This window comes from Artemia sp. Qi Xiang Cuo, chromosome 7 (assembly GCF_049724085.1).
Source record: "Artemia sp. Qi Xiang Cuo chromosome 7, ASM4972408v1, whole genome shotgun sequence".
Lineage (NCBI taxonomy): Eukaryota > Metazoa > Arthropoda > Branchiopoda > Anostraca > Artemiidae > Artemia > Artemia sp. Qi Xiang Cuo.
Genome location: NC_142800.1, coordinates 57,449,833 through 57,463,935, shown reverse-complemented (window position 1 = coordinate 57,463,935; position 14,103 = coordinate 57,449,833). Strand labels below are relative to the sequence as shown.

At 35.9% G+C, this 14,103-nt stretch overlaps 1 protein-coding gene across 1 annotated transcript in view; it reads right to left on the bottom strand.

Moving 5' to 3' along the window:
* LOC148950486 (protein bark beetle-like) overlaps positions 1 to 14,103 on the bottom strand; it is a 113,429-nt gene that overhangs the window by 54,579 nt on the left and 44,747 nt on the right. Inside the window, 2 exon segments of the mRNA XM_089091877.1 lie at positions 541 to 729; positions 5,388 to 5,614. Coding sequence (XP_088948003.1) covers positions 541 to 729; positions 5,388 to 5,614 — 416 coding nt within the window.

Here is a 14,103-nt window from a genome sequence, read left to right as displayed (position 1 = left end):
AGGGTATTTAAAGAGACATTTTTGATTTTTGCGTACAATTATCTCTGCTAAAAAATGAGCTTTGACATCAAGATAAACAGAAAGTACGATGATTGGTCTTTGTCTTTGCAAGAACAACAAACGTATAGCACTAGGAATTGTCGAAAACAAATAGAAAAACATTATCAACAATGGTGTATGATATATTACCGGATTCTTAGAATTCTATACGATTATTCTACTCTTATGCTTTTTTGACAGTTTCTTTACAAGTAATTACCTAAAATGCTAACTCTTACAAATAAAAAAATAATAAAACTAAATATCACATCAGCAGGTTAGTTCAAAGCAGGTTATTCTCCTTTTAGGCAAAACTTACTGGATAAGAGCTTCTGCAAGATATGAGAACAGGGCTGTTCTTTTTTCATATTTAGACTATGAAATTCTAATTCTTAAATTTTAGATACTGTTAAATTAACTTCAATTACGAAAAATGAAATATGTGACGTTGCGAAAAAAACTTGACCAATACAGAAAAAGAGCGAGCTTTTCGAAACTAACCAGTTAATTTCAGTCCAAGCGAAAGAAGTACAATTCCATTCCCTCGATTTCCAGAAAAATTTGCATTCTTGACATTAGCTATATTTTCCGGGTAATAAAGGTCAGAAAACACCACGCCAAGACCGTCTCCAGCATTATCGTGAACCAGAATGTTTTCAAAGACATGACGGTAGATGTCGACTCTAAGAGCTGAAAAAAAAAATTTATTTTAATGTAGGCAAAAACGGAAAGAGATTTTGTATATCCATCCTCAAAATCAAAAGGCGAATCCAACTTGAAATAAAGTGAGGCTTTAAAAGTTTTCCTAGTACCCAAGGACATTTAGTACGTCAAAATTGGTGAATCAAAACAAATTCAAATATTAGAGGGAGCCTTCTATTAGAGGGAGCGTTAACAAAGTGCAGTAGGATATAATGTGAAGTTTAGTTCGAATAACACACACACAAAGCTGATAATTCGTGCGTTAGTTTCAAAAAGATACTTTACACATTGAGTATACTCCGAACATTGTTATACTTTATTGTAGTTAGTTGTAATAGTTCGTAAAATTTATGACGGATCGCTGTTACACATCAAGAGAACAATAAACAGTGAATTAATGGATATATTTATTTCTTAGTTCTCCAAAATAATTGAAGCTATATGTATTTTCAACGGTGTGCTTTAATTTTCCAAAATGTAAATAATATTAATTTTGATAATTTCAAAAATTCAGGATTTAAGATTCTAACTAACGGTAATTCTTTTATTTTCAATGGTTACAAAAAAAATGTTTAAAATATTTTTTAAGTAAAGCCCAAATGATAAAATAGACTTTGGAAGGTTTACGGCTGGTGGGGGGGGGAGGGTCAGCGGCCAAAATCCTGTTTGTAGTAATTCCTATTCGTTTTAAGTTTGGCTCGAGTATTCATTTTAATTTTTACTAGTTTTAGGATTTAATCTATTCAGCATCCATTATTCGTAAGATTACTGATTTTAATTTATGTTCGTTTTGGGTTTCATTTTTTCTTTGAAAGTAATTTCTGGCCGCAATAAGTTTGAATGAGAACTACGAGAAGAACTAAGTTGGAGAAGAACTTTACTTCTGCTTGTCTTAAGTTTTAATATGCTAAAATTTCATTATTGGTTATAATTTCGAATATTTCTCCGGATGTTAAGGCTTTTAGCTGAAGAATCGAAATATCAGATTCTAATTTAAATTCTTAAGTTGTAACTAGGTGATCTGAGTGTTGCCTTTGATTGTACTCAATACAATTATTGCATGAAGTTCCTTCTATCTGAAATCAAGGCTTAAAGCAGTTCTTGAACTAATCCTCCTGGGAGAATGGTCAAAAGATTACATTTGAATGGAAATGAAATATGATAATAAATATACAGTATATCAGTGAAATCACTCATTTCCCTTTATTTCTAACTCATTACACTTTTTCATTTGTGACTTGACGCTAGTGTTTGTTTTGTGTAGTGTGAGAAAGAGTTCATTCTGACAAACTCAACGCGCATGCACATAGCGTCTTTTGATTTATTTCAACAACCCATCGACATTCCCTGAAATGTTAGACAGAATAACCTTGCCGTTTTTGAGATACTGCACGCACCATTTGGCAAACAGGATTCACACAGTATCTTTCGATTTACTTCAATATCCCCCTCAATACTCCCTGATAGTTTCAACTTAGTACTATTAGCCGTTCATGAGGTATTCCAAATACCCCCTTTTGAACATTGGGATACACATAGAATATTTTAAATAAGTTCAACACCCCGCTCAACTTTCTCTGAAAGTTTCTACTTAATACCCTTAATTATTCCTGAGACATTGCAGGTATGTCATTTTGACAACCAGGATGTACACAGTGTCCTTAAGTTGAACATCCCCCTCAACATTCTCTGAAACTTTCAACCTAATATCCTTAACTGTTCTTGCGGTATTACAGATATGCTGCTTTGTCGACCTGAATTTATATACTGTCTGGTGAGTTAGTTTAATATCCCCCCCCCCGCATTCCATGTACATGTCAACTTAATACCCGTAGCCGTTCCTGAGGTCAAGATGGATACGCCATTTTGAAAACCTGGATACACTAAGTGTCTTTTGATGTAGTGCAACATTCCCCTCAACATTCTCCGAAAGGTTCAACTTAATACCCTTAGCAGTTTCTGAGATATAGCAGATACGCCCCTGGGAGCATCTGAATCCACACAGTCTTTTGATTACTTAAACACCCCCTCAGAATTTCCAAAAATTTGCAACTTAATAACCGTAGCCATTCCAGAGATAGTGCAGGTAAGCCCTTTTGACAACCTTGATACACTTAAGCTCTTTCGACTTAGTTCAACAGTAGTATTATTAGTAATAGTAGCAGTAGAAATAGTGTAGCAGTCAAAGTCGCAATTTTAATTTAAGTAGTAGTAGTAGTAGCTTAAAGTAATCACAGGCACCGTCACAAATCGTCGCAGTCAGAGTCGATAGTAGTCACAATCGCAGACGCAAGCAGTAGCACCGCAAACTAGTCTCAGTCGCAAGTAGATGCAATCACAGTCGAAAGTAGTTCATGTTTCAGTTGCCAGTGGTCACTGTTGCAAGTATTCGCAGTCGCAAGTAGTCACATTTACATTCGCAGTCACAGGTAGTCGCAGTCGCAAGCAGGCGTAGTCGCATGACGCCACAGTTGCAAGAAGTCATAGTCAAAGTCCCAAGTAGTTGCATTTACAAGTGGTCTCAGTAGTAGTAGAGGAGCGCCAGAAAATTTCAAGTTAACACCCATAGTCGTTCCTAAGATATTATACATATGCCCTTTTGATGACCTTAATGCCCAAAAACTATTTTGATTTAGTTGAGCACTCCTCTCAACGTTCCCTGAAGTTTCACCTTAATATTATTATTCTTTTTGGATGCATTTAGGTCAAACATTCCCCTTTCCCAATCATACATCATGCAATGGGCAAATTGGATAATTTGCAACCCCTATCCCAGGGGCTGCGGGGGCCATGAAATCCAAGGAAGCCTAGTTATTCGACTTTTACTATAATAAACAAAATGCCTATCTCAAAATCAGTGCTGAGGGGGGGAGGAGGGAAAGGGGCAAGTTGTCCACCAATTACTTTTCAACACCCTCCTCAGAAGTTACAACTTAAAACACTCAGCTGTTCCTGATATGACGCTAATATGCCATTTGATACCAGCAAGCACATAGTGTGTTTGAATTTAGTTCAACATTTCCTGAAAGTTTCACCTTAATATCCTAAGCCTTTCTGGAGACACAGGATCAAACATGCCACGCTTTCCGAACAATAAACCTATTTGTAAACAATGGGCAACTTGTATAGCCTACCGCCTTAGCCCCAAGGGCTTTGAGTGGTCATGTAATCCTCGGAGGCATAGTTATTTGATATTTAGACTATTTTGAACAAAATGGCTCACTAAACTTTTTTATTAGATGTCTTTGGGGAGAGGGCAGCTAAAAAGACGTGGAAGGAGGGGCGGTTGCCACCTGATCCCTTTTTACTCTTAAAAAGGGCACTAGAGCTTCCTATTTCTAATGGAATGAGTCCCTTCCGAAATTCCTACGTCCACCTCTTACACATGAAGTAGCGGCTCTGGAGAAAACAATAGATAATGACTCTTTACCATAGGCAACGCTAGAATGCTGAATGTTTTTTTTTTCGTCATTCACTGGCTAGAAACTGTCCTAGATTGTTTATTCTTCATATTTTCTTGATTTTGTAAGTCTTCGTCTCTTCATACACAAAATATCTCTAATGGAACAGTTTTAGAAATTATCCGTTACTTTACAAATCAATTTGGTGTTTAGCAAAGTGCATGCCTCCTTATTCATTTTCCATAGTACCACTTGATAAAAATACGAAGGCATGCAAATAAAAGAAAATTTATAAGGACAATGATGAAACAGAAACTGGGTTTTCTAGATCAGCTTTTCCAAAGATTTATTCTTAGACATCTAAAAGAAACAGAATTTCAATTTCCAGGATATATCTTTTACTAGAGTAAAGAAATTAGTGATCACTTACAGGGATTTACTTAGGGATCACTATTTTCTTCCGGGGATTACTTAGGGATAACATCATCCCTAAGAAGTTTAATTTGAGGGCTAGGGTATTTAACTTAGACCCTATCTTTAGGATTCAACAGCTTTTCTTAGCCAAGCTTTGACATTTCAGACGCTATCAGGTCTATTTTTTTGTTCTCCTATATTCCTTGATGAATAGTTTTCGAATCTTTAATTGCATTTTCAAAATATTGATAACTTTTAGTTAATAACAGTCGTTATTATTGTTATTAGTTAATCTAGTTTTCAACTATTTTTAATTATTTTTTAGTTATTAGTTAATTGTATTGTTAGTTAACTATCAATAAGGTCATTAGTTGATAATGTTAATATTATTCGGTAAGGCTCTTACCGAAATATTATTCGTAACGTACTTCAAATTGATTAAACTTATGTATTATACACAAAAATATAAAACATTATGCGGGACTTACTAAAAAAGCTCTAAAGGACTTAAAAGAAACAGGTGGCATAAGAAAATAGACCAACAAACTGCGGGTATATTCAAAGAGGCACAGAGAGATATATTGCAATCAATCTTTTTCGCTATATTAAAACAGAAGACCTTTTTTAGCCTTTGCCACCTTCCCATGGAGACTCTAGATTGTGACAAATAATCCCTCCCCAACGCTTGCTGAAATTACAAACTTCAAAGTTAATTCGAGCTTCCGTTTTTTCTTGCTAAAACATTCATAACTTCATGAGGCAGTACTTGAAATACAGAATGAATAGCTAGGTCACAGTTAGGACAATAATACATATAAAATATCGCGTTACCTGCATAGAAGTTTTGCCTTGAATAGTCAAATACACCTGCTTTCTCTATTATAACATCTTTCATTTTTGACTTTTTCGCTGTTATTCCAAACCTCACTCCTCCCCAAGCAATAGGCTTACAACGAACACCAGCATCCTCTTTATGACCACAGACACCCTCTAGGAATTTCGCGCTTTCCCATCGACAGTCATGAAACGTTGTATCGAATGGAGAACATTGAACGTGGCTGTAATATTAAATAAATAGTTCAAATTTAATTTACGATTAATTGAATTACGACTAACTGAATGGCTTTCAAAATGACAACACTGTAGCTAAAGTGCCTTGGTACAATAGAAAGGGTCTGTTGATACCTTAATTTGTGTATTTTGTTGGTTAAGTCTTATTGATGATTTGTTATGTTAGTTTTTGAGTAATTTTATGATGTTGGGCTTTGTGTGAATTACTAAGCTGCGAGCCGTTGCGTTAGGAGCTAGATAGATGAAGGGGCTATAGGCAATATTTTTATGGCCTGTTCTTTTTCTTATTAGTGCTTTGAAGTTGATTATTTTTGTTTTTCTTTTTGTGTCTTTTTTTTTATCTCTATTATTATTGAAACCATGTACCGAGTTTTTTTGGAATTTAATAACAATGGATAATTATGATCGTGATTCCCGGAGTATTAGCCGTCTTAATAATCTGGAAGCTTCTAATGTAGATTTTGGAGGTATATTTACGGAGCAGCTACATCGGGGTTATGACATAGGGATAGCAGGTAGTTCAAAATATTTGTTTAAAGATGGAATTCAGTTTGAGTATAGTGATGCAAGAGGCCTTAAAGTCTTCCACCTTAATTGCCAAGGGCTAAATTCTTCGTTTAATTTTTTAAATGAGATGTGGGAACTTTCTGTTTTTCAGATTATCGGTCTTACTGAAACCTGGCTGAATAACCAAAATACAGCTCTCTCACAAATTCCAGAATAGAAATTATACAATAGGAATCAACAGTTCAGACAACATGGAGGAAATGGAGCATATATTTGAAGCGATATTGAGGTTTTGGTAAGAAATGACCTAGTAGTATATCAGGAAATGTTATTTGAACCATTTATTCTTCAGCTTAGGCTGAAACCTAAAGATGTATTTGTTATTATATTATATAGGCCGCCTTCTGGCTCCATACCTATCTTTATGGATTTTCTGGATAAGCAGCTTGAGAAATTACCAACTGGTTCACATTCATTTATGATGCTCGGGGATTTTAATATTGACCTTCAGGAGCTTGATACGAGCGCTTCTATGGATTTTTTGCAGCTTTGTATATCCTATGGTTTATTTCCTACTATTAATATATGCACACGAGTCACCACCTCATCATCGAAGCTTATTGACAATATTTTTTCAAGTTTGGATTTTTCAGCTCAAAGAGTTATTATTACAGATGTATCAGATCATTTTGGGATTTCGGCAAGATTTGAGGTTTGTATTCCCCCCAAAGCCAGCACCAATAATTCCAAAGAATCCAATACCCATGTTTAGCTAGAGCAACCTTCAAAAGTTTAAGCAGAAAATTGCAGAAGTTGATTGGAATAATTTGGTTGATTTTACGGATGATATGAATATGAGTTTTCAAAGATTTTATGATATGCTGATTTCGATAATGACAAAGACTTGCATGATGGCTCGTTCACTATCAAGGAAAAAGAATCATAAGAAACCATGGCTGTCGCGTAGCCTATTACGTTGTCTCAATAAAAGAGATAAACTTTATAAGAATTCCTTAAAAAATGAAAGCAATCCAATCTTTTAAAGAATTTATAAAAAATACAGGAATGCCCTTAATAAACCATTGAGAAACGGTAAAAAAAATATTTCAAAAACAAATTCACTGAAACTTGTGGTAACCCTGCAAAACATGGAAAATAATTAAAGCATGATATCGTCAGAAAATTCTATTCTCCCCGATGAAGTAGTAGTAGTCTGGGACCCAACCGAAGGAATCTGCTCTATTTTAGTTTGTGAGTGGTCAGTGAAATAACCAAGATTTTTCTGTACCAAAGGACAGAGCATGACCTAATGATCCCGAGAAGGCCCGCAATACTTGTGTCAGACGCTTGCATCAGCAGCTATCGCAGTTCGAAGTTGCCTGTTGGCTTCTTTTTTTCTCGGTTAGCAACGCCATTTTGAGAGCACAAGATACATGCCCTAAGTAGACAATGCTATTGTCGAGGGAAAGTATCTGGATAGAATGATCCCACAAAAGCCAACAAGCTAATTTCATTATCTCATACATCCAGCATATATCAGTATTTGCCAGCGTGTTTCCGGCTTCATCAGTGATTTATCAAGTGTAGTGTATCTAGCAAGCGTAGCCTAGTATTAGTAGGCTATAGCATAGTAGTAAGCTATAGCATAGTAGCCTAGTATTTCAGGGGTTGACAACCTTTTGCATCAGCTTCCTGTTCAGTTCCGAGCACAGTTTATAGAATTAGCAGTATGATCATTCCCTATCTCACCCATTATAAAATTAGTGACTTACAAATAAAGTAAACATACTACTTGATGCCCTTTTTATGCTCTTAACCAATATAATAATCATTTTTGTCAAAATGAATTTCCTCCCCGCCCCCCTAGGCTATATATACCAATTCAGGGTATATATTTACACATTAGAGGCAGGGGGGTAAGTTTTAAACCTACCTCTCATTTGTATCAGAAATAAACTTTACCCCCACTGCCCTAATGTGCAAATATATAGGCTACCCTGAAATAGTATTAATAGGGGTGGGGGTAAAATTCATTTCTGAAAAAGAGGGGTAGAATATAGAAAATAGAGGGGTATTGTCTGGGTGACAACTATCATGGTGAGAAAGTATAAATTCAGGAATCTAAAAGTTTCAGTTGTATTGACATGCTTCAGGATTTAGTTGTAATAGCACTATTTCTTACATTTAGAAACAGTAGGCTAACAAAGGGGGAATTATTGATAATTTTTTATTTTTTTTTAACCTTGTTTCCATCAGGGGCATAGCTCCAGCATTGATAAAATTCTACTTAAGCTACTTTTGGCTATCTTGGTTCGGAGATAAGTTAGGAATATCAAACTTTCAGGGATGGGTCTACAGGCTAAAATATGTCCTGGGAAGGTATTTTGAAGTACCAAACTCCACTCCTCCCTCTAGAGGGTCCTGGCCTTTGATTTTGAGTGAAACCTTGCAAAATAGATCTTCTGCTTGAATGAATTAAAACAACAAAATTTTCAGTTTCACAACTTTGCTCAATCCCAAGCATTAAGGTTTTAAAAATATGCAAATACATTTAATATATTAAAAAAAAAACATTAATATGGTTCAAAATTCTACTCAAATTACAGGAATTATATTTTCAGAACTAAAGCCAGAGAATAAGAAACCAGTAACTGAAAATTAAGGTAAAGAGTTGTTTTGTCAAATTTCAATAGGTTCTACCTGTCATGTAGGCAAATTTCAGGACCCTTTAGTGGGAGAAAGAGTGGAGCTAGGTACTTCAAAATACCATCCCAGGAAATACCTTAGCCTGTAGATCCATCTGTCTTTTTTGTAAAATTCTACTTTAGCTAATTTTGGCTATCTTGGATAGGGGTTAGGTTAGGAGAATGAAACTTTCAGGGGTGGGTATACAGGCTCAAATGTGTTATGGGAAGGTCTTCTGAAGTACTTACTTCCACTCCTCCCTCTAGAGGGCCCTGACCTTTGATTAATTTTAAATATCTGTGTGTTATGAAAGTGAAACCTAACGTAAGTCTATCGGATCAAGAAATTTTGCGCCCCCCCCCCCTAAAAAATTCCTGGATTCATCCCTGAAACCATCACATCTATTCCACCAGTTATTAGAAGAAAAAAATCCTTATTTTCACAAATTTCATCAACCCCCCACTCCCTTTTTTATAAAATCCTACATAGGCCAGTTGAGTCCACTGTATGTAAATAATAGATTAAGTCATAATTTGTATATAAATAGCCATCCCCCTAGTGATTCGAAACAGTAAAAGCCATCCCCCTAGTGATTTCGAAACAGTGGAAACGTACTCCCGAAGAATGTTGAAACAGTGGATGTATACTTTTTTGGATGTGCGAGAAATTCACGTTGTAGCTGACAGATATGACGGTTTATTCGGGTATCGAGATGCCGCTGGAAATCATGTCAGCTTGAAAGACAGCAGCGGTTGCCACGAGCACAGAGGTGTGAACGCTAGAGCACAAATATTGCTGGGAAGGAATACAAAGCTGTTCAACTGGACCTCCATCTTGGCAAGTTCGAAGACAAAAAGTCAGCTCCTTGAGGTTCTCTTTGAGATTTGTGAAGGGTCTGTGGATCTCGTCAAGCAAGGTGTGACACTGTATCTCTCGGGAGGCTTTTCAGATCGGATGAAAGTTGCGAAATTGCCAGCAAATGTGAGTGCAGAAGATTACAAAGAGCGTCTCAGCTCAGACCATGAAGAAGCGGACACAAGGATAATTTTACATGTCCTTGATGCTCTAGGGAGAAACTTCAAGGAGATTGCTGTGCTAGCAAATGACACTGACATAGTTGTTGGACTTCTGTATCACTGCTGTCAGCTATATGAAAAGAAGGAGCTGGTTGATTGTGCCATATATGTGAATTTTCAGAAGTAATCTGTGCCAATTCACCAGCTTTGTGAAGTCCTGCCAAACAGTCTGCTCAGTTGCCTGCCAGTGGTCCACTGTGTTACTGGGTGTGATGCCGTCAGCTTTTTTTATGGCAAGGGCAAAAAGTCAGCTATGAAAGCAGTTGAAAGATGGGACCTCTCTGAGGATGTACGGAACGTGATTGTGAGGCTAGGGTGCGATGATGCCCATGCTGGCTTTGGAAGAATTTACATCTGCCTGCCGGAAGGTAGTTGTAGCAATGTACGGCAAAGACCCTGGTGACTTCAAGTCTTTGAACGATTTGCGCATTCACCTGTACCCGAGAAAACGGGAACTGAAATACTTGCCTCCGACAGATGACGCTTCTTCTTTTCACACTATGCGTTCTTTGCTACAGGTCAAATTCCTTTTGGAAGCGAACTTGCCAAGGCCTTTGCCAGTTGACCCTACTCGATTCGGCTGGACTTTTTCGAAAGGCAAAATTTGTCCAGTTCCAATGGGGGGAGATCCTTTCCCACAAGGTACCAGTCCTGAATACTGCCTTTGTCAAACTTGCTCTAGAGCCTGCCCGTGTGTTGACAAGAACAGAGGCTGTGATTTGTTGTGTCAGTGTGCAGGAAAATATAACGAATCGGCAGATGAGTCCTCGGAAGACGAGTTTTGAAATTTGGACAATTTGTTCTTATATGTAACAGCCATTTGTTCTTTTAGTTGTTTCATTTTGAGTTAAAAGTTTCTTAGCTGTTCAGTTTCTCCTCTTCTCTGCTGCGAGGTGAATTTGCAACGTTTCCTGTATTAGGTTTCTAGAATCGATGCATTTCTGGCTTTACTTTGACACTTACACATTTTATTCGTAGCTAAAAGCTGAAGAAACCTAAAACTTTGATCTTACAACAACACGCCAACATTTCTCAACAATATAGCGGTCGTTTCCGTAATCAGCATGGTCAGTTACGTTGGGTTCAACCTCCGTTTCAAGGTCATCTCGCTGACCACACCTGTGTCAGTTTTCAGAGGCTGGGTCCTCGACTATAATGCGGAATGGTTTGCCAACGATTAAACCAGAAGAGGTATGTGGTGCTCTTTCTCTACATTTTGCTAATATTGGCGTAACTTTATCTACCGTATTTTACCTCCTGATGATGATCCTCCTTTGGAGTTTTTTTTTTTATGAAGACTCCAATTGATATTTCTATGTATATGAAACCCTTCTCTCGTGGTGAAGTAAAGAAAATTATGTTTGGGATGGAAAGTACATCGGCCGGTAACGATTCACTTAATTTTCTAGTGTTAAAAACAGCGTTTCCTTATATTGCTGATGTTTTTACTTCCCTTATTAATGTGTGTTAGAAACAGGGAAGGTTTGCTGATTGCTTTAAAGTTACTAGGATAACTCCTATTTTTAAAGGCGGTAATAAGAATGATCTTAGAAATTATCGGCCTATCTTGGTCTTACCTGTTATTTATCGTGTATTAGAAAAGTGTATTAACACTAGAATATATGATCATTTGGAACTGCATAAACTGTTAAATTCAATTTAATTTGGTTCCAGGAAGGGTAGAACTACATAGATGGCATTATCACACATAAATTCCGTAATTAGTGGAGCTCTTGATAATAGTGTTAGAGTAGCTGGTTTGTTTCTAGATTTGATTAAGGCATTTGACTCTGTTGACCACCAAATACTATTGTGAAAAAGTGACTTTTATGGACGAATAGGGGCTACTTTGGCTTTGCTTCCTGATTACCTCCATAATAGGGAGCAGTAAGTTCACCTTAATGGATTTTCTTCAAGTAAAAGTCTTGTTAAATGTGGTGTCCCTCAGGGCTCTGTATTAGGTCCTACTCTCTTTTTGATTTTTATTAATGATCTGCCAAATGATGTTGCAATTCTTCTACATTTAGGGATTTAGTCGATCCTGCACCTTCTGGGTTCAGGATCACTATACCCTTATTTGCTGATGATGCGACATTGATGTGCGTTGCTTCAACTGAACAACTACTTACCTCTACAATTAATGCAGGAATGACTAAGACACGTCTATGGTTGAAGGAAACCGGCTCGACCTAAATATAAGTAAGTCAAATTTTGTTATCTTTTCACGGTCTCTAAATTTTTATCCTTGGATTACTGAACTAGCTTCACCGAAGTGAATTGTTAAGCGGTCAAGTTCCGTTAAGTACCTTGGGATTATTATTTACGAAAATTTATCATTGAAGTACCATGTAAAAGCTATAAGTAAAATAAGCTATAAGTAAATTAAAACACTTTTTTCCTTCATATGTTTTACGGTTATTATATTTTCCTTTGATACATCCGTATATTTTAAACTGTTCGACTGTATGGCTTGGTACTTTCCCCTCAATACGTGTACTGCAGAATAATGCTATTAGATCATTTTGTGGAAAGGGAATCGGGATTCAGTCAGGTCAATGTGCAGTATAATTAATATAATGCCTGCAGCTGGATTACGTGATTTTTATACACTGGTTTTTATGTATAAGTATTGTTATGGGTGCCTTCCAGACTGTTTTACGGGAATATTTCGGGAAAGGTCCAATGTTCATTGTCATGAAACTCGGACAAGTGAAGGTATTGAGGTTCCTCGCTTAGTTTCTAGTAGGACTGCTTTTTCAGTTATTTATTGAGGGACTAAGCTGTGCAATAAGCTTGTCCCAAGTACCAAGGAATTAACAATTAATCAATTTAAATCTGAGCTACGTGTAGGGTTGCTTGGTAAGTATACCTTCGAAACAGATTGAGATTGTTGGGATTAAATTTGACAGTAATTGCTCATTCTTGTTTTTTTTTTTTTTTTTACTTTGGGATTATTATATTATGTTGTTTTATTGTGTATAAATTATTTATATGTTTTTTTTTCGGTACACGATTTCACCCTTCTGCTTATTATAGATTATACTTTTTTTTTTTTTTCTTTTTTTTTTTAATTTTTTTCTTCAATTTTTTTTTTAATTTTTGTTATTAGCACGTCCTTGCAAGCGACGCTTTTGGTGTGCTATCGATTGATTTTGTCTCCGTTTTCTTTTTTTTTTTAATAAATTGCTATTACTTTCAAAAATTTTACGCAACAAAATTCAAAGAAGATTCAAGGACAAGGGAAAGTGATGTTTTTTTTTCTAATAGAGATTATGGAATTACATTATAAAATATTACGAATAAATGATTACAGGAAGTTCTCCCCAAAATATTTCCGAAAGTTCTCCCCCTTATCCCTGAAAAATATTGGTCTGCAAATACGATTGATTTTGTATTTTGAGCCCACCCACTCACAAAAATTTATGTCCTCAATAACAAACAGGTTCTAAATCCTATGCTTTCTAAAAGCCAGAATACGATTTGTACTTTACTGAAAAAAATTCAAATGAATTTACTAAAAAAAAATGTGTATTGTCAGTTTAATATGCATAATGCTGATATTTATTCCTTGAAATCTTAATTAATTTTTGATTTCTTAAAGTTATAAAAGTAAAAAAAATTTAAAGAATTTTTTTCAGTAAAGTACAAATTATATTCTTGCTTTTAGAAAACATAGGGTTAGAACCTTATCAGATTAATTTCTACTCGTTTTGAGTTTGACTTATTTTAAATTCTGTTTGTTTTGGGTTTCATTTATTTATTAATACTGATTTGTGATAGTTGTATGCTTGGTAGATTATTTGTTTCTTTTTTTGTTCATTTTTGGTTTAATGGAGTTCTTTATTTTTTTTTTAAAAACTTATTTTGTACAAAAAGTTTTTTTGATTAATTTCTGTTCGTTTTATATTGACATAGTCTTTTTCAGGGAGAATAACTGAGGCTCTTCTGAAGTTAAGCAACCATCCTTTCCATAAAAACCTTTAATACCTCCTGGGCATAACTTACAACCCTTGCCCCTAGTCTCTGGGGTTTGTTTCAACCCCAAAAGCCTTGTTATATGTTATATGGACTATTTTGACTAAACTGGCTATGTAAAGATTTCTGTTAGACGCACTTCGAGACAATATGACGTGTGTATAGAGGGGGGGGTAGCTGCCCTCTGATCACTTTGACTCTTAAAAAGGGCCTAGAGCGTCTGATTACCAATC